The sequence below is a fragment of the Nannobrachium achirus genome (genome assembly GCF_963921795.1).
Source record: "Nannobrachium achirus genome assembly, chromosome: 7".
Lineage (NCBI taxonomy): Eukaryota > Metazoa > Chordata > Actinopteri > Myctophiformes > Myctophidae > Nannobrachium > Nannobrachium achirus.
Window position 1 is genome coordinate 60,927,733 of NC_137816.1, and position 20,239 is coordinate 60,947,971.

General features: G+C 42.0%; 1 protein-coding gene across 1 annotated transcript in view; it reads right to left on the minus strand.

The window, feature by feature from the left end:
• ccne1 (cyclin E1) overlaps positions 1-20,239 on the minus strand; it is a gene marked incomplete at its 3' end in the record, with an annotated part of 76,126 nt that overhangs the window by 34,950 nt on the left and 20,937 nt on the right. Inside the window, exon 11 of the mRNA XM_080730355.1 lies at positions 4,306-4,399. Coding sequence (XP_080586481.1) covers positions 4,306-4,399 — 94 coding nt within the window. The remainder of the gene's footprint in view (positions 1-4,305; positions 4,400-20,239) is intronic.

Here is a 20,239-nt window from a genome sequence, read left to right on the forward strand (position 1 = left end):
AAAGTAGGCCTAAGCCCTGCTTCATCATACAAGACTGACGCACAAAGGTAGTGAAAACAGCCGATCTACAAGCACACAACGCCTCGCGGTGCGAGGCGTTGTGTGCTTGTAGATCAGCTGTTTTCACTAGTTTAGTTCATTTTTGTAAATGATAAATACAAAACGAAGTTTTGGACATACAAGGCTTCTACCCAACAACGACGATATATAAGGCTTTTATAATTTTTTGCAGCTCCAGACAGATTTTTTTTTTTTTTTTTGGTCCAATATGGCTCTTTGAACATTTTGGGTTGCCGACCCCTGGTCTATACAAACAGAATGGTTTAGTGCAAAATACATGTAAAATACATCTCTGATCTTGTGCTGCATCACAAATCATCAAGACTTTTCAGGTCGTGTGGGACAGGTCAGCTTTGTGTCCCTAGAATTAAAACTAAATGTGGAAGAGCAATGTTTAGTTCTTATATGCACCATATATCTGGAACAATCTCAAAGAAAACTGCAGGTCGGCTATAACTCTGTTCTATTAACACAAAGCGAAATACTTTTACGTTTTTCTTTTAACTTACTCCTATTTTTTATTCTGTTAAAATAACTATTTTCTTAATTGAATTCAAGTGTCAAATGTCTTAATGCTGTGTAAAGCACTTCAAATTGCCTTGCACTTGAAATGTGCTATACAAATAAACTTGCCTTTCCTTACCACTTAAGAGTAATGCAATAAGCCATGTGAATCTTATTCCATCGTAGTGCTAGTGCCATGATAGTTCAGCCAGGCAAAGCACTGACTGCATAACACAATGCTCTGATTTTGACAGTGAGTCAAAGACCTGTGTTGCGTGTCATCATGTCTTTCTGTCTATATGAAAAGTTCCATTCAAATGAAACAAGAAATGCCTCACGTAAAGCGATGTTACACCTATACGCTGTGTTCCAAATCCACCATAAACTCACCTCCCCTTTGGGAAATAACCCTTTAAAAATCTAAAGATATGCTGCTGTTGTCTATCTTCGTCATCTTCCACTCCGCCAAAAGTTCAAGTGAAGTTCCCAAGAACTACCCTCTGAGGAGGGCTGAGGAAAAACATGTGTACACTTCAGTTCAGAGGATGTATAAGTTGCCCATAATGCCTTGTGTTTTGATGTTCCATGCGCTGAAATTAAACAGGCCCGTCTCCACTGCCCACTTCCCCTTCTCACCAAGTGGCTATCATGTAACTGCAATGTATGCATTGGCGGTTTGTGCTTAGCAGTGGATGGAAAAGTATTCAATTTGTTTTAAGTAATAGTACCAATACTGCGGTGTGGAAATACTCTGTTACAAGTAAAAGTCTGTTAATCAAAATTGACTTGAGTAAAAGTACAAAAGTATTGGCATCAAAATAGAACCCAAAGTAAAAGTACTCATTGTGCAGAATTGTGTCACAATTCCCATGTTCAAATATACAAATCTTTTGAAAATAGCAGATGCGCAAGCTCTGTACATCGGTTATTTTCACATGGCCAAAATGTATATAGGGCTGAAGTGGTTAATGTATATTTTGTGATAATAATCGAATCCGCAAAGTAACCATAGAGCTAGAGATTTCAGATAAATGTAGTGGAGTAAAAGTACAATATTCGCCCCTGAGATGTAGTGGAGTAGAAGTAAAAGTATTGACATTTGGTTCTCAAAGTGGATTTCAGGGACTCTCTAGGTTCCTTTATGGGGGTCTAAAATGACCCTTGGCAAGTCTGTAACTTTGACAGTGTACAAATGCATTTGGTTCCATTTGTACGCTGAAAAAGTTAAGGGGAGACCATCAATTTAAAAGTTTGAGGACCACTGGCTTAGTGAGTTTGAAAGCAGTTGTAGAGCTAATACACAGAAGAAACAAATCTGTGACATCATTGAGGGACACAACTCAAGGCTGTTCCATTTGGCAATGAACGTAATGAATCAGCGGATGACTTTGGGGGCTTATTTAAAGTTTGTAGCTATTACACGCAAGTGCATTTAATTTAATTGTGTTGCCAACTGTTGCAAATCACAAAACGGCACACTGGAATTAGTGAGCAGCAGGTTTTGTATCTTCCTCCGTAGACAGATGAATGTCTTAGCCAATGTTTTCCCCCATGTACTCCCAACATGGTGGAAAACTTGTCAGGTAGAAATGGAAATTAGACATGTTATTTGGAAAGTATGTAACAAATCCAAGGAATCCAAGGGAAACAACATTTTATTCTATGACCTACGTTTCAAGAGTTATAGGCCAAAACGTGAATCCACCTATTATAGCGCCACCATTAGGCCAACTTTGAAAAAGATCTTACATGGCCTAGTGGGAATGTGTGTGCAAAGTTTCATGACAATTGAACACAAGTTGCGTTCATGATTTGAGCTTGAACTTTGGAAGCCAATCTTCGCCAATCATGGAATATGAAAAATCGGACAGAGAGATAATTTGAACTGATTAACGTGATGTACGGCCCAAATCTGTAAGAGTAATATTAACAAATGTGATTTGCTCAAATTCCTGTTTGCCATAACAGGCCGATATAAAAAAAACCTGGGCCAGGGGTTCTGCTCTGACCTCCAGGGAGTGTGCGTGCAAAGTTTCACACTGCAAGCGGTCCAACGGCGGGGGATATCAGCTGCTCACACAGACACACACACACACACACACAAACACACACTGTACAGACGGAAGGACAGACAGACGCGAAGACAATAGTCTCTGGCCACGGCCTTCGGCCTGGCGGAGACAAAAATCACCAAACAAAGTACACTCCCTGTAGTCTCGCGAGGCCAGACTTGTTGCCTCCGCGATTTGCAAAATGCTCCCAGCATACAGTCTGGCAAACCGGAATAGAAACGATGAGTGCGAGATAAAGTGGAAGTGAAGCCTCCTCGTCACTTCCGTTTCCGTCTCACATCGCACACATTTTTCATTATATAAATAAAAATCATAATAAACATGTTTAGCTTGCTGCTTAGCAGAAATGACATTTTAAAATATATTTTCTTGAACGGTAATGCCCGTTTCCATTACTCGCCGTTTGGGAGCTGCTGTTCCAGACTCTATATAGCATTCAGAGATTGTGGAATAGTTGTCTGGCTACGCGAGACTACACTCCCTGTGAATCATAGCAAACAGATCCTCGGAAGTGCAGCTCTTATTGGGTGTCATGACTGTCATCGTCCACTTTGCAAATCTTTTCAAGGACGCGTCGCGTAGTGTATCTCTATACACCCTTATACAGTATACAGTACACCCCAACATTATTTTAAATACAAATTGCAAAAACTCTAGACGGTGCATGTTCAACTATCTGGGATGACAGGCTTTTTTTCTCCCTCTCTTTCTTTTAGTTAAGTTGAGAAGAATAATGCATTAACACTTCTCACTTCAGCTGAGGTGTTGCCATGGCATGCATGTCATCTCTCCCAAATCTCTCAGAGCTACTCATGCATATGGTGTGGTAAAGAGAAATGGTACTTATAAGGGGCTGTGAGTTGGACATACAGTATTGTTATTCATGAGAATTCATAGTACGCAGCAGCACAAAAATAAATCTGTCAAGCCACCTGAAGGATCCAGTAGGGCCATCCAGGGCTGAATACATGGACAAAGTACAGTGACACTTACCATTGGGAGAGAGGTTGGAATGGAGTGTGTGGAGGGGGTTGGTTAGAGTAGAAGTGAGTTAAAACAAAAACTAGAAAACTAAATGCATTCTATTAATTATTTCTTTTTTTAAAGGTCCACCGCTCTCCCACAACCCAGACACCAGCAGGAGGTTGCTTGTCATGCATACGTGTATTTGTGTGTTTACGGCTGCCGTTTTATTTTTGTTCGCTCGTCGTCACCGTAAATGAGGGTAACCTCAGTGCCTTTCAAGCATAAATAATGGTTTGAAATTAAATTAAATGAAGAGTGTGTGTGTGTGTGTGTATGTGTGTGTGTGTGTGTGTGTGTGTGTGTGTGTGTGTGTGTGTGTGTGTGTGTGTGTGTGTGTGTGTGTGTGTGTGTGTGCGTGCGTGTGTGGTGCATGACTATATTCATTCATCTCAGATGTGTAAAAATTGACTTATAGGGTTCACTGCAGATTTGACTATGAGACTGGGCAACGGTATTAACAGCCTGGATACCTCTGCCTGCGTCTGGGTGCGCCCGCGTGCGCGAGTCTCGTGGATTAATAGCGCCTGAGGTTCACCGGGCCTCCCTGCTGCTCCCCGGCACTCCAGACGCCCTGAGTGGGGTTGATAATTCGCTGACGCCATGTCACTCGCGATAATTGGGGCACGTCACCGAGCTCACTCACCTGTCTGTGGAGCAGGTGCCGAGATGTCATCGCCCACAGGAGAGACACGGCTCTGTTCTCCTCCTCCGACGCACAGCACCCCAAACAGCTGCTGCTAATGTGGAGATGACGAGGAGGGCGACTGTGAGGAGAAGCAGGAAGAGGTGAAAATAAGGAGGGAAAGGGAGGGAAGAAAGGTGAGAAAAACATTGAAGGACGCAGAGGAAGAGGAGCTAAATGTTTCCCGGCAAATACAGATTTCAACAAATGATTTGACATTCTTGAATATCAACTTTTACTCCCCAACATAAAACTGTATACAGATGTCAGGGCTGGGCCATTAACCGAAAATATATTGAAACCGATGTTTAGAACCAATAACCGACTTCTAACCAAATTATCGAGAAGCATGTTTTTATTTATTTATTTATTTATGTACCAACCACATTAAAAAAAGTAAATAATAATCTGATTAACCACTTCCAAAAATTGCGAAAATAGCAGATCCACAAGCTCACGTGTAAGGATGTTGCACATTGTGAGCTTGTAGATCTGCTATTTGTATAATTTAAAATTGTATTTTAACAATCGTTTCATTAATCAGAATCGAGAAAAACTATAAAATAATTGTGATATTGACTTCTGGTTTTGAAGTCATATCGGTCAGCCCTAATAGAAGTAATGTGCACTGTAGTACATACTGTGTAGAAAGTATGCATTTGACAATTATTTCTTGAGGAAATAACAGTCTAATATTTGTGCCCTAGACCAGGGGTCTTCAACAGGGGGTCCTCGGAGTTACTACATGGGGCTGCCAAATCTTTGTGTGATAGCACTTGTTTTTTTTTTGTGAGAAGAACTTGAGCCAAAAATAGCAGATCTACAACTTGTACAAGCTCACAACACAGCGCCAGGTGTTGTGAGCTTGTAGATCTGCCATTTTTGGCAAAGAGGTTTGGTGTAGAGGGAAAAAAAGTGTGAAAGATCAGGTATTGGTTAAGTATTGACAGTGTGAGTGGTTAAATGTCTGAAAATACACATAACACATACTGTAACACCAATCCAACACTGATAACAGTGCTGTCTAAGGGGCGGCATAGCTCAGGGGTAGAGAAACTGGTATTAGAGCACGAAGGGTATAAATCCCGAAGGGTTCCCAGTTCGAATCCGGGCTCCCCCTGAGTTAATGTCGAAGGGTCCTTGGGCAAGACTCTGAACCCCTAATTGCCTCCGGTGAGTAGGTTGGTTCCTTGCATGGCTTCCTCCGCCACCGGTGTATGAATGTGTGTGTGAATGGGTGAATGTAATGCACAATCTATGTAAAGCGCTTTGGATTAAAAAAGCGCTATATAAATGCACCATTTTTTTTTTCTTTTTCTTTTTTTTATGAAGCTATCTATGAAATCTATGACAGAATTTCGAAAAATCTGCAACACAATTTTATACAATATGTAGTGGGGGTCCCTGGCCCTGCTTCACCTTTCTCTCAAGGGGTCCTTGGCCTGAAAAACGTCGAAGATCCCAGCCCTAGACCAAAACCACTAGAAAAAAAGAAAATAATTAGAAATAGGAGGGTGATGGGCAGCCACACGAATAGGCCAAAAGAGCGAAAACCAAACCACTTGGGAGTAATGGCCTGTGAGGCTAAATATTTCCTCTGTCTCTGCTAAACCCTGAAGGTGGGGGGCTGTCTCACTTGTTGTCGGCACCAAGGGGGGGTGGCGGTCACCGGCAGGTCGCCGGTAATGGCGGCACGTCGCACCGTGGCCGTTCCGCACTCATTACACCATTTACAATTACTGCTACCTATTTCTCCCCCCCCCCCCCCCGAGAGGCCAGGCCCAACCATTAGCACCACGACTCAAATGAAGTGGATAATTGTATCTCTCTGTGGCATATCATGAGACACAAGCGAGTCACAGACAGAAAGAAAAGAGAGAGACACTAAATGAGAGAAGGGGTGAGAGGGGAGAGAAAGGTGCAAGGGGGAAGGTGGGGGTTTGGAGGTTGCAAGGGAGAGTGACAAGAGAGACGGTAAGCATGAAAAACAGGGGAAGGAATAGAGCCGTTTGTGGTCTTCATTAATGACCTGGCTGATGCACCTTCCACAATGCTTCCACTTTGATGTGCTAATGATACACATTTGATGAGGTCACATACATATTTATCACTTGTTGTAGCAGAAGCAAAACATTAGGGAGAAAACAATGAAATTAATACCGGTACATGGAATGCCATTTTGCACCGCCCACCCCATCCGGACGGACACAATTTAAAACACACATTTGTTTCCAGTGGAAGAAAACTAACTTAGTTTCATCACCCAAATTCATTGACGTTATGAGACTTTGAGCTTGAACAAAACTATATTCACTGTTTGGAACCAAATTGACCGGCAGTTTCTTTCTTTTAGTCATCAGAAATGTCTAATTTGTAACCTCACGCTGCATGACTGCAACATTCCACTCTTCCAAGAGACTAGATCTGCTTCTCTCTTTTGAGAAACAATGATCATGAGCAATGATCAATAGTCTACCTTGAAGAGATGATTAACATTTGAGTCAAAAAGTTCAACGGTCAAGGTCACAATCAAGGTCGATATCAAAAATCAAGAAAAGATAGCCAGAGTTCCATGAAACTTGGGAGGGATTCATCAGTTGGCTGCCTAAAGAGAGGATTAACGAAGAGATATTGGGCGTATCTCATGAAAAAGCGAGGCAGTACAAGAGATGTTTAGTGCAGGCAGTGTTTGCACCCCCAGGTGCATTTTTCTTCACATCTATACATTATACATTATTTATATCCATGACGCACACATGTCCACTTCCTGTTCATCTGTCACACTACTGTTCCTCCTGTTGCCTGCTGCTAAGCTGCCAAAGTTTAAGGGGACATAAACCTTGGTACTGTGTGTTGCCACAGTACAAAACACCTTAAAATGAGCTTGAGAAACGTACGATTGCATCACATTATGAAGTGAAATAAACCGATTATCACCCAGGCATTCATCATCATCGCCCGTGCTGATCCAAATCGAGGGTCGGCGTATCAGCCTGAGCAACAGGCGAGGGCTGAAGCAGCCATGCCCGAGGTTGGATAATGGGGGCAACGACAAATAGCAGGCAATCATTTTGCCCATCACATTCCCATAACCTAATTTAGACGACGAGAAAAAAGCATTTCATCAACGCTTTAGTCAAATAAATAGATTATCATTATTGTAAATGATAAACTGCCTCCGTGAACAACATTGCAGAGAAGTCTCACAGGGTTTTCCCTGACAATATGAGGAGAGAGTTGTCTGAAAGTGCAGCATGTGCTGCTTATAGCTGCAAGCAGCGTTGCCCTTACGAAGACATTCTGTGAACTGCGTCAACGTGTTCTGCTCTGTGCTCTTGGTTCCAGAACAATGCCAGTATATCCACACCTCAGCCTAGGGCTGTCACGATATGACATTTTACATGACGATTAATTGTCACTCAAATAATTGGCGATTTAATTGTGTATTTGTCGTTGATAATTACATTTCTGTTTGGCTTTTAGGCTTTGAAGTTGCATATGGTAGATATGACACATAACCTAAATATACAAATACATTACTGACATATTTGACAACTTACTACTTAAAAAATAACATTGATAGTGGAAATAGCCGATCTACAAGCTCACATCGCGTCGCATCGGACATTTTTCAACATTCACGATTATGACGATTATGACAAAATAATTGCGATAATGTCAAATAATCACGATTAGACGATTATGTAATAATTGTGACAGCCCTACCTCAGCCGTTAATTTTACCACTTGATCCACAGCAACAATGTTTTACATGCCGACTTGCTTTCAGCAATGAGCTCATGTTTCATTTAGTCATCTGAAAAGTTGTAGCTTTAGTCTGCCTTTATTCGACTAAATATCTTAAGATTTTAGTTGGACTAAAACTACAGTTGATTTCGTCGTCAAAAATATGTTTTGGCAGGCCTTGATGGCATCGTAATGGCAGATTTTACACTTGGTTGTGTGCTGAAAACAGACGATCACAGTGCATAGATCTGTTACACCCGAGCGCAACCAAAAAATGTAGATCTACTTGATCTCTTCTTCACTAGTCCCTCCCTAACATTTTAGTCTAGTTTTTATTTGTTGACAAAAGTGTCAATATATTTAGTCTTAGTTTTGGTCAGCTTAGTTTTTACTTAGTTTGTCAGTGAAAAGGGGTAGACGACGAACATTTTTCATCATGTTTTTTTTTTTAGTGGTGTCCAACGATTAAATATTTTAATCGCGATTAATCGTATGATTTATGTAGTTAATCGCGCGATTAATCGCAAATAAGTCATCAGCTTTTATCAGGTCACAATGTAACTTAGAGGGATATCTTTCAAGTCTTTCGTGGCCCTATTAACTTGGGAGTGGAAATATATGCTGGATTTATGCGAAAGTATGTTAATCTTTTATTCGAAATCAATTAAAAACCTGAACAAATCATAATGGTATTGCATTAAACAGATTGCAGCTGATGGGTATAAGGATCTGCTAAATGATTTCTGTTGTGTCCACCTTTATGCTTTAATTGTCTCCACCAGCCGAAGGCTGAGGGAGAGTATGTTTTCCCCTCCGTCCGTCCGTGCGTCCGTGCGTCCGTCCGTGCGTGCGTCCGTGCGTCCTCGCAGTTTGTGAACAGCTAATCTCAGTCACCGTTGGCCCGATCGCTGCCAAACTGAGCACACACACTCCCTGGATGCCAATCTAGAACCTCTGCCCCACATTTTTCAAATCAGCCTCATGGTGGCGCTATAACAGGCCGATTTGTGTGGCCTGGTTGTTACCAGCTAATCTCCGGCGCCGTTGGCCCGATCGCTGCCAAACTGAGCACACACACTCCCTGGATGCTAATTCAGAACCTCTGCCCCACATTTTTTAAATCAGCCTCATGGTGGCGCTATAACAGGCCGATTTGTGTGGCCTGGTGGAGACCTGTGCTCGGAAGAGCACTGCTTCTAGTTATACTTTGTGTTTTTTGTTACATCAACAGGGATGGACCTTGTAGCCAATATAGCCGATATTGTAGCCAATGTTTGTAAATATGCGATTAATTGCGATTAAAATAATTAATCGCGATTAACATAATGGTGAGTTAATTGCGATTAATTTAGTTAACTCGGACAGCACTATTTTTTTTAGACGGAATGAATACTGTTCAGCAGTGAGGTCGATCGCAGTGACAGATAACACTTATGCTTGAGCTGTAAAACAAAATGCCTTCCAGGTGGATAAAAGTAACCACTTCGAAGTTTGTTTCATTCTTGTTGTGACAAACTGTATGGAAAAATCACTGGTACAAGAAAAAGAAAACAACCACGGAAGAAGGGGTGGGTTAACTGCTATCAAGCGAACATTCCCTGGAGACCTCCCAGTGGCTCAAGGATCCAAGAGTGCATCTGGGATTTGTCAAGTTGTTTGATGAAAAATATAGCTGAAATATCAACAAAAACAAAGATCCTCGTCTCATAACGGGCCAATGACTGCTAGAGTCACCGTGTCACTGGAAAGCCTATACCACTGCGAAGGATGATTCAAAATGTAACACTTCTTGTGTTTTTGCACGTGGGGGAAAAACAGAATTCATGAATAGGAAATTGAACAAAAATAGAGATTCATCTCATGTGCGTCTCTTGAATGCTAAATATAAGATGAAGGCCAATGATTTTAGGGCAAGCCCAGACAGACTTGTCAAACTTTGTGCCATTACTATCCTTTGTCTTAGCGGGAGTCGTCGTGTAAGGCCTGTACCCGTATGAAATATTAATTTTGCATAATAACTTTCAAAGGGGAATAAAGAACAGAGTTAATTATTAATAGCATGTATATTCAAGGCATCTCTTTTTTTTTCCAGACGCACCAAAATACTCCCTGACAGTTGCCAGTCGAACAGAAAGAATCCCCACAATGCAGCGCTAAAGCAGGGCTGACAACCACTAAGCAACTGACGCAAGTTCCAGGAAACAAACTAACCTACATTTCACAGGTATTAATGGGAGTTCTTTCGGCAGTGTGGTGTGCACGCTTTTAGTTAGCTAGTTAGTAATTTCATTTACACAACTGTATACAAATCGGGTCCACAAAATAATTATCAAAAAAAACATGGGGTAAAAAGAATAAAAAGTGACAATACACAACACAAAATCCCATGACTCAGACAGTAGTAGCTTTTCTTTTGCTCCAAAACTGAAAAGGCAAGCATGTGACATAATCAAGGTTCCTCTATTAGTGGGTGAGCTCAGATCAGTGAAGCCATGCCCATTCTGATGTGTTGTGTGAGCGGGTACGGTACGCCAGGCTGTGTGCGTTTTGTATGCCGAGTACCTCACATCGACACTGTACTGTACGCTGCTCAGATTTAGTGTACAACTCAACCTTCCCACCTCCACACGCAGCCTACTATGAGGACAACGGGAACCGTGTTCAGGTTATTCTCAATTAGTCCTAAATGTACAGTATGGTGTACAGCTGGAAAGTGGATCACAGATTTATCTGAGCTGATGATGGCTTGGTAGGTCTTATATTTTGTTCCTTCTTTGGAAACTAGGTTGTCGATCATGTCTGTTCGGTCACTGCCAGTATGATATTTGCTCTCCATTATCTCCGTAAAATGAGATTATATGAGATGGTTCTCTTTCTTACTTAAATTTTTATATATTGAGAAACAAAGTCAATCTCGCTTTAAAGAAACATTTGTGATGCTAGCAGCCAGCATCGCCCTTGCCTTACGAAGGAACTCTGTGAACCGTCAACGCTTTAGAAACATTTTGTAAAATTTCGGATATAGCAATCGTTGTGCCTTAGGACTCGCATACTACCACTATGAGAAACAACATACATATCATACAGCATACACACACTCACTCTTATATGTTTTATCCGTCATTGTGCCGGTGCGAGGGGCATTGAGGTCAAGGTCAGTTAATTGGCCTCGCTATACGTCATAAACCCATCAAGCTGCCAGTAGGGGAGGAAGTCAAGCCAGCCCGCTCTGATGAGGGGGAAATGCTATCTACTAGACGATGGATATCTCATTTACTGCATTTCTGTCTCATTTCAACACAATTTGCCACGAGCCTGTTAATATGCACGTTATCCGCCTGCGCTGAGGGGGCGTGTGGAGCCGGGGCGGGAGGGAGGGCTTCAGGCGAGACAGACCATTTCAGTGTCAATTTACAGCAATTCCCGCCGTCAAAAAATGTGAGAGGAAAAAAAAGTGCAGAGTACTTCCCATTTTCTTCCCAGATCTCTTTTAGTTTAATTCAATTGGATCTTTCAATACCTTATTTATGACACACAGGAAGCATTCACCATATTGCATTATGGGAAGTGGGGAGAGAGATGAAGATGATGATTCTTTAAGGCTTTCTGGTGAGAAGGGAGATAAAAGCAGATAAAGAGTCTGTTTTTCATTTCATTGTATTCTGTTCTGTGTAAGAGAGGATTAAATCCTCATCCCCATCTCTTTTTGCATGCGTGTGAATGTGTGCGTGCGCGAGAGAGAGAGAGAGAGAGAGAGAGAGAGAGAGAGAGAGAGAGAGAGAGCACAAGCAGCACATCATAAACTTATTTTTGGATGGCTTCTGTTCACTCTCACTGGGACGACTGTGCACTAAACCTGCCCACATGGGACTAAAACACCTAGAATTGTACCAGTCGAGTGTGAAAGTTAGCAGGTCATCTCATAAACAGTCTCTAATCTACAAGCGAGGTAAACACAACGCAATGCCAATTTAAATCATCCCGGCATTCGAAGTCCACTGTGACAAGTAGAATCCCCGATAGAACGGAGGAACCCTGGCAGAGCAAAGAAAAGAAAAGAAAGTAACAGTCCTCCGTCTGTTCAATCAAACTCTCCTCATCTCCTTCCCCTCCTTTTTTTTTTTTTTTACCACACATGAATAATAGGTCAGAGCTGATCGAACAGCCCCGGTGTTGCGAGCGGACACATCTATTTCTGTTCCGGGAATCTCAATCAATAGCAGTCACTAATGTCTCCGACTGTCTGAGCTGCCTGATTCCATACTTAAATAACAGCGTTTGAGGGGTGGGGGTAGGGGGCATTGGAGCACGCATCATCTCCCTGAAGTCATACATGATTAGGCACGATTGCTTCTACACCCAATGGAAGGAAGGAAAAAAATGGGGGAAGGAGGGAAAGGGGTGGGGGGTTGTTGTACATTTACCTAATCGCAGCCAGTGGCACGGCACCGAAATACCTATATGAGACTTTTTTCCCCCCCATATAACGTGGAGAAATGTGCCATTTGCATTAGGTGTAAATTATTCACTTTTCTTTTTACGTGACATGTTGCCTCGCCAGCCGAGATGGTTGCACACATGCTTGTAACCCTATATTTCCCTTCAAGAGCACACACGCATGCACATATCCGCCTTCCGTTTGGTGCGCCACAGCAGGAAGGTTGCCAGATATGGCATAATAAAATGATACATTTCCCTTTACCAAGTCACTCCGCCATCACGGCTCCGGGCGCTACCTTTGTCTCCGACACCGAAACGACTAAAACCAGGCATTGTAACGTGACACCCCTGATTTCATGCAATATGGCGGATTACTGAACTGAATTTAACGCTCAGCTCTTCCTTCTTTTTTTTTTTATTGTTCTGATTTCTAAATTAGGATTTTCTGCCTTCATAATGACACAGAGTATAGTCCCTTAGTCAAATCAATGGCAGCTATTTATATGAGCTGTAATCCCTCATCCAGCACCCAACTGGCAGAAGAGAAGGATGGCTTTTTCAAGAAAAACAAAGACGACGCTAAATGAATGCAAATTGGCTTGCCACTTTTTCAAAATGTCCATCTTTCAGTGCCTACCGAGTGTCCATTTGGACAGGACAGTAAGATTTGAACCTACTAAGTAGTAGTAGTAGCAGTTATTGTTCTATTCTCAAAATAAAGTAGCGTACAATCCCTATGTGCAGCGCCAGTTAATCTTGGAATTAAAAATCTTAAATAACTACCCCCCCCCCATCTCTCTTTCTGTCTCTCTCTCTCTCTCTCTAGAACAGGACATGAATGCCTGACAAGTAGGCTATCATCCAAGAGATCATTAAGCACAAGGGTTGAAGTGCCATCTTCAGTGCCATGGCAACAGGGTTGAGAGACGAGATAAAAACAATGCGAGGCAGGAGGCAGCAAGGAGGGCGGGCGTTCAACGATCGCCACTGATCGATGGATCTCTCTCTCTCTCTCTCTCTCTCTCTCTCTCTCTCTCTCCCCTCTCTTTCTCGCTCGTCGCTCCTTCAGAGGCCAGACATGGAGGAGGAGGAGGAGGCTGGAAGAGGGAGGAGAGAAAGGAGCGAGGGGAGAGCGGAGAGAAGGCGGAGGAGGGCAGGGCGAGGAGAATAGGCCAAACAGCTTTAGGGCTTGGTAGGTGCGGTAACAGTGGGAACTGTCTCTCTTCAAAGCGGCTCCAATCATTTAACTCACAAGGGCTTAATTGAATGTGTCAAACAGTGCGTTTGCAGACGAATGATTACTCTTACTGTGTTTCCATAGACCGGGGCAAGAGGCCTCACGTCGCTGCTTGAGACGTAGCATCGCAGTGATACACTTCCAAAAGGAACGCGGAATGGGAGACGTGAAAACACAAAGTGTCAGGGGGGCCTTTTCAGGCTTTCATTTACTGGTTCGTGACCCTATCATTCTGGAGACAGTGGTATAATATATTGTATCTACACAGCGCCTTCAAAAATCCAAAAGTGTTTTTGTGGACCTTGTCATATCAAACAGTTGGACAAAATATTCTTTCTGGTGCACGGCACTCCAGTTCCCAGCTAGAATAATGTTACTTTGAAAAGAGACGGGGAGGGAGAGATTCATACGCTCATCTGACATTTGTGTGTGTGTGTGTGTGTGTGTGTGTGTGTGTGTGTGTGTGTGTGTGTGTGTCTCTCTCTCCCTCTCTCCCTCTCTCTCTCTCTAGTACCACTCCCCACCTAACAGCTGTTTAGATTTTGATGGAGGTGAGCCGAGAGGAGTCTGTGTATTATCTTTTGCAGTTGTCAGCACTGTTGGTGTTTTTGTGCTGAAGCTCTGCGGGGTGCCAGCTAAATGCCATCAGGTTACAACTGTGGTTGTTTTCTTTTTTTTTTTTTTTTCAGAAGGAATGCTTTTTGAAGCATACGATAAGCACTTCATGACTCCCTCTCTTTCTCTCTCTCTCTCTGGGGTGCATACACACCGTTAAGCGCAACCCTGCACACAGACAAACACACAAGTGCACGATCGTGCACAAGTACACACACGAACGCACGCACGCGCACACACAAACTCTCTCTCTCACACACACACGCACACGCGCGCACACGCACGCACACGCACACGCACACACACACTTTGGGAAGTTCACTCCCTAACAACATGTGCTAATCAATCTGTTGAAAGCAATCTGTCAGGAAATCTTTAGCATTAAGCAACCCAGTGTGAATAGGGATGAGGCTCTTTCCATGGGGCAGGGCATTGTGGGGACTTAGCAATAGCTGCCTTTACGCATCCCAGAGTGTCAATAAGGATTATGAGAGCGAGCTTTTATCTCTTCAAACACAGAGACCAGTCACTCATTTAAATGGATGAACAATTCAGGTCTGCTCAATAAATAAATCAAAGAATATACTCTCCCATAAATACATTCAAATCCCAACTCCATTCAAATTCCACCAACATATGCTTAATTTAAGATCTAAATCGTCCGCTTTTCTGTTGCCACAAATTCATGGGAGGCAAATCTTTGTACACATAGTTGTTTAAGACCTCAAAGGATAAACATAGACTACCTATTGTTGGTGGCAATGCACCTTTATCCACAACTTAAGACCCACAGTTCCTTTGAGAGTGTTCCTGGCAGATGCCGTATGCAAAGCAGGCGCATTGAGGGAACACGCACGACAAAAGAGACATTATTGCATTTCATGGCCTCCCAAAAAGACGGGCAGAATATTAAAGGTGACGAAACTGTATTTGCAAAATGATTTCAATGAATAGACCTAAAATAACCTCATTTCTCTATCACGCTCTATCAAATAAAACAGGGAGGCAATAACATCTGCCACGGGAAGAACAAATAAAAGCAAATTTTGACATTTTCCTTCATGACGCCTTCTCTTTATAGGTCAGAGGAAACACCAGCCGACCTCTCATTGTTTTTTAAATGCCATTTTGTAAGTCTGGAACGCAGGAATTAATTAACGTGCTAGGGTAGCTGCCACTGTCAAAAGGCAGCACATTAAAATCAATGATTAATACATTCAAAACATACAAAAAGAAATGCTGGGGAAAGAGGTGAAAATAGTAGGAAACAGCCCCAGTGTGGGTCCTCCTACAGAATGACGCGTCCACTCAAATGCCTAATGGAAAATAGCCAGGGCCAGGCCAGCTATGTGCCTGTGAATAAAAATCACTTTAATTAAACGAATTACAATGGAAAAGGAACCGGGGATATGTTGAGTAGAATTGACAGGAAATGGCCCCTCAAGAAAGATACACAAGCTGACGCGCACGCGCGCGCGCGCACACACACACACACACACACACACACACACACACACACACACACACACACACACACACACACACCATAAAGACTTAAAAGAACAGAGTGCCTTTGTGTTACCATTATTAACCAGACCTAATCCACACATGCTTAAGACTTACACCAAATATGTCCCTTTCAGTTTCCAACATAAGGGAAAATACAGATACGTTATTTGTAGTGTATTATATTTTGCCCGTACCGCAGAAAAGCAATGGAATATTGTAGCATATTGTGCAAATAATAAATCTGGTATTTGATTTGAAGTTAACAATAACAGCAGCTTTGGGCACCACTGAATGGGCTTTAATATTACATTTAGCTAATTTGCTTCAAAATAAGGTAATAACAAGTGTACAAGCCACTTTGTGTATCTAGAAAAGCGCTATATACCGGTACATTGCATGTATTATTATTATTCTCTCTTATGAAGTAAATAGAGAAGATTATAATATATTGGATATTTGGGGGTTGCCATTGCTGATGAATCAATGTAGGGCAGTGGTTCCCCAAGCGGGTCTCCATATTATTTTAGAGGGGTCCCCAGATGATTAGCTTAATGTGCAACATTGTTTTCTCACATAACAGTAAACATGATACCAACATACAGTATAAGTGTATATACCGTTACTATACAGGGCATCTGCACATTCCAAATTGGCCGAGTCAAATGCAATGCTTGTCGGGGTGGGGGGTTCCCAGTTCAAATACATGTGTAAGTATTTTTGGGGGTTGGCGGCCTGAAACGTTGGAGTATACTCATGCTGCAGTAAAATACTGTAGCTCTACACCCAAACTACAATGAGTACAATCTCTCGAGACAAGAGTCAGATGATGGCTAGAGACAGACAGAGTGGGCGTCTCCCTTTCTTTGACGACGGCTTGCCAGATTGCAATGAGTATGACACATGTAGTGTACACATGGGTTTATACTGTATGAAGTCAAGCACAAAGGGCACAGCATGTTGGCCTTAAGGTGGAAAGGCACATCAATTACTGGAGGGCTGGCAATGAGAGGAGCTTCCCAGCTGTGAGCCGCCAACTGGAGGGTGACTGGTGTTACCTCTACGGCAGGGGTTCTCAGCCTGTGGGTCGGGATCCCCAGGGGGGTCAAACTGATACAATACGAACTGGTTAAACATTGGCCAAACTGTCAAATAATTCAAGAAAGAGGCAATTTGTGAAAATAGCCGAAAATAGCCAAGCTTGTAGATTGACTATTTTCAAAACATTTATCTTTGGAACCGAGTCAAACTAAATGTAATGCCTCAACTCCTACCTTCCAAGTGCTTGTCAGGGTGGTGGGTCCATAGTTCAAATGTGATTGTTTTGGAGCTCCCCCAATTCAATTATGATTATTTTGGGGGTCTCCAGTTCAAACATGATTATTTTGGGGGGTCACAGCCGGCAAAGTACCATTGCCCAACTTTCAGAATACTGCTTGAGTAGATTGTAATCTGTATACAGTAGAATACATGTGAGGCACAGAAGATTTGATAATTCAATTAAAAACAACCTACAAAAAGACTGCCTTATTCGGCAACTCTCCAAAACAAACATATTCAGCGTTTTTCCATACCATTTGCAGCTTAAAATATATCAGTTTAATACATTTCCCAGTAAGCTAAACGTTGCCTACTATTGATGTTTTTTTCCCCCTGCTAAATAAATTATTACAATAACTCCTTTATTTAATTTAACAACAATGTAATAACTGATCATGTAATTAAAACAAAATGAATGTCCCCCACTCGCAGATTTGAAACTTAACTAATGTGCCAATGAGATGAAAAATGCTTAAATTGTCAAACGAAGAGAATGCAATAAAGGAGAAGTAGCACTGGTGAGACATTTTGGCAAATGATTCTTGCCCCTGGACAAGCAAGCTCATTCTATTCTCACTTCAGTGAGGTCCAAGCTTATGTTAAACAATGGATGAGAGATGAAGTGTGTTTACACTCAAAATCAGTACAGTTCTAATTGGATTCTCTAAAACAATCTGCATATACCACTATCTCATCTATCATTCCCATTGGCATCCAGACAATAATGATAAGCCAACTTCCATTTCGGGTAAACCATATCAGTTTTGGGGTTTCTTAGTTTCTTTTTTTCCCGTGATATTAATGATAAGTAACAGAATGAGAGAAGAGGGGGGGAAAAAGTGAAATTATGCAGGTGCGATAAAGAATACCCAAGGGGCTAGAGACAAATTAAAAAATAAAGGAGACAAACAAGAGCAGAGACTAGATAACAGAAACTAAATCACAACTAAACTTAAATGGCAACAGAAATACAGAATCATAACAGAAACAGGAAAAAAAAAGAAGAAACATTAAGGGCCACTTTGGCAGAGTTTGGTTTGTGTGGTTTGGTTTGTTAGTTCTTGCCCAAGGTGGGCAAGAAAAATATTATAATAATAACTTCTCCATTGTCTAGAAATTGATCATTTTTAGCCTTTGAATGAGCCTGTATGGTCATTGAGGCACGGGGAAGAGCTACAGTAAGTGCTATGGGCTATGGGTCTGCAGAGGTGAGTCTTCAGATTAGCTTTAAGTCAGAAGAGAGTGGTTGCGGAGAGGTGTATTTTTGGAGCTGTGTGGAACACAAGCTCCCTATACGTGGCCGTGTGTGTAGGTATGTGGGTGGGTATGTGGGTATGTGGGTCTGTGGGTCTGTATGTAGCCTGTATGTAGTAACCCTGGGTGACCAGAGAGGTGCTGTTGAGTCTAGCCTGCCCTGAGCATCAACTGCAACACACACACACACACACACACACACACACACACACACACACACACACACACACACACACACACACACACACACACACACACACACACACACACACACACACACACACACAGCTCCACTTCGAACAGAGGTTCGATTTTTGCTCAAAGAGAGAATGGGGGGGGGGGGGGGGGGGACAGAGTGTGTTTTTTCACGGACTCTCTCTGCCCCCTCCAAGGTAGGGATGTGGAGATTTAATTTATCATGACTTCGTCATGCACTGCCATCAATTCACCTTTTATTTGCCGAGCTGCAGATCCGGTACCACTTAAACCCTCTAGAATTGGTAAAAGGTAGACCTACTTATAATATATGTACTTGATAGTCTTTTTTTTCTCACTCTCTATGAAATGTCTTTGCCAAAAAATAGCCGATCTACAAGCTAACAATAACAAAGCGTTAATAACAACGCATTGTGAGCTTGTAGATCTGCTATTTTTGGCAAATGTCCCGCCCCAGCATAATGGATTTGTATTATCGCGATAATATCGTAAATCACGATTTATATGGTAACACTAATCGTGATATGGAATTTTCATATTGTCCCATCCCTACTCCAAGGTATCTATCTATCTATCTATCTATCTATCTATCTATCTCTCTCTCTCTAACAGAACATGGCTCTTTAGAGAAGTAGCTGTAGATAGATATCCCTTCTTCTAAACTAAGGACCTGCACGGGGTCAGCTATTCTACAGTGGATTTCTGCAATCTCCAATTGACCCTTCCCCATACATGCTTCCCCAAATCAACCAATAAAACATGACCAGAAGCTATCTTTTCAAGAGCGCACTGTCCATCTAATTTAGGGACACCGTTGCTTGATTCAATTATTGATTGAATCGATAATAAAGGAATAATCGATTTTCAACAATACCGAAGATAGATCTACAGGCTAGTCGCTACCACATTGCTGTATAGCTTGTACATATGCTATTTGTGAGCACATAGAACTGCAATTGTTTCATGATTCAAAATACATAGACTAATCGATTTAGTCGATTACAAAATATATTTTTCATTTTCGTTCAAAAAGTAAACGATAGAACTCACGATAAATAATCTATAGTTGCAGCCCTAATCAAATAAGAATTTTGCAGAATATGGCAGAGATGAATACTCATGCCCTGCATAGATCACTGCAGACAATTTCACCCACAGGCTCGTTCCCAGAACAAGTTTTGGCACATGCACTCATGTGTCACCGTTATACATGCACGGCCATTCACTCGATGAAGGCTTCACAGCCTGAATGTTTGTGCGTGAATAAATGTCACTATGAGGAGGAGTGTGGCCATTCCTTTGATTAGCAAGGTCACTCTATTAAAGGGATAGTTCATCCCCAAAATGCCTTTTTTTACTCACTCACGATTACTCACTCTATGCAGACTTGAATTCATGGATATTTCTTCGTTTTTGTTGCATTCCTCAGCCAATAATTTGAGAAGACTCCATAGGGAACACTTTGTGTCTCCATAGGGAACTACTGCTGTTCATTGAATGCGACAAAAACTAAAGAATATTATATATATCCATGAAGTTTTTTTTAACTTAACACCCACT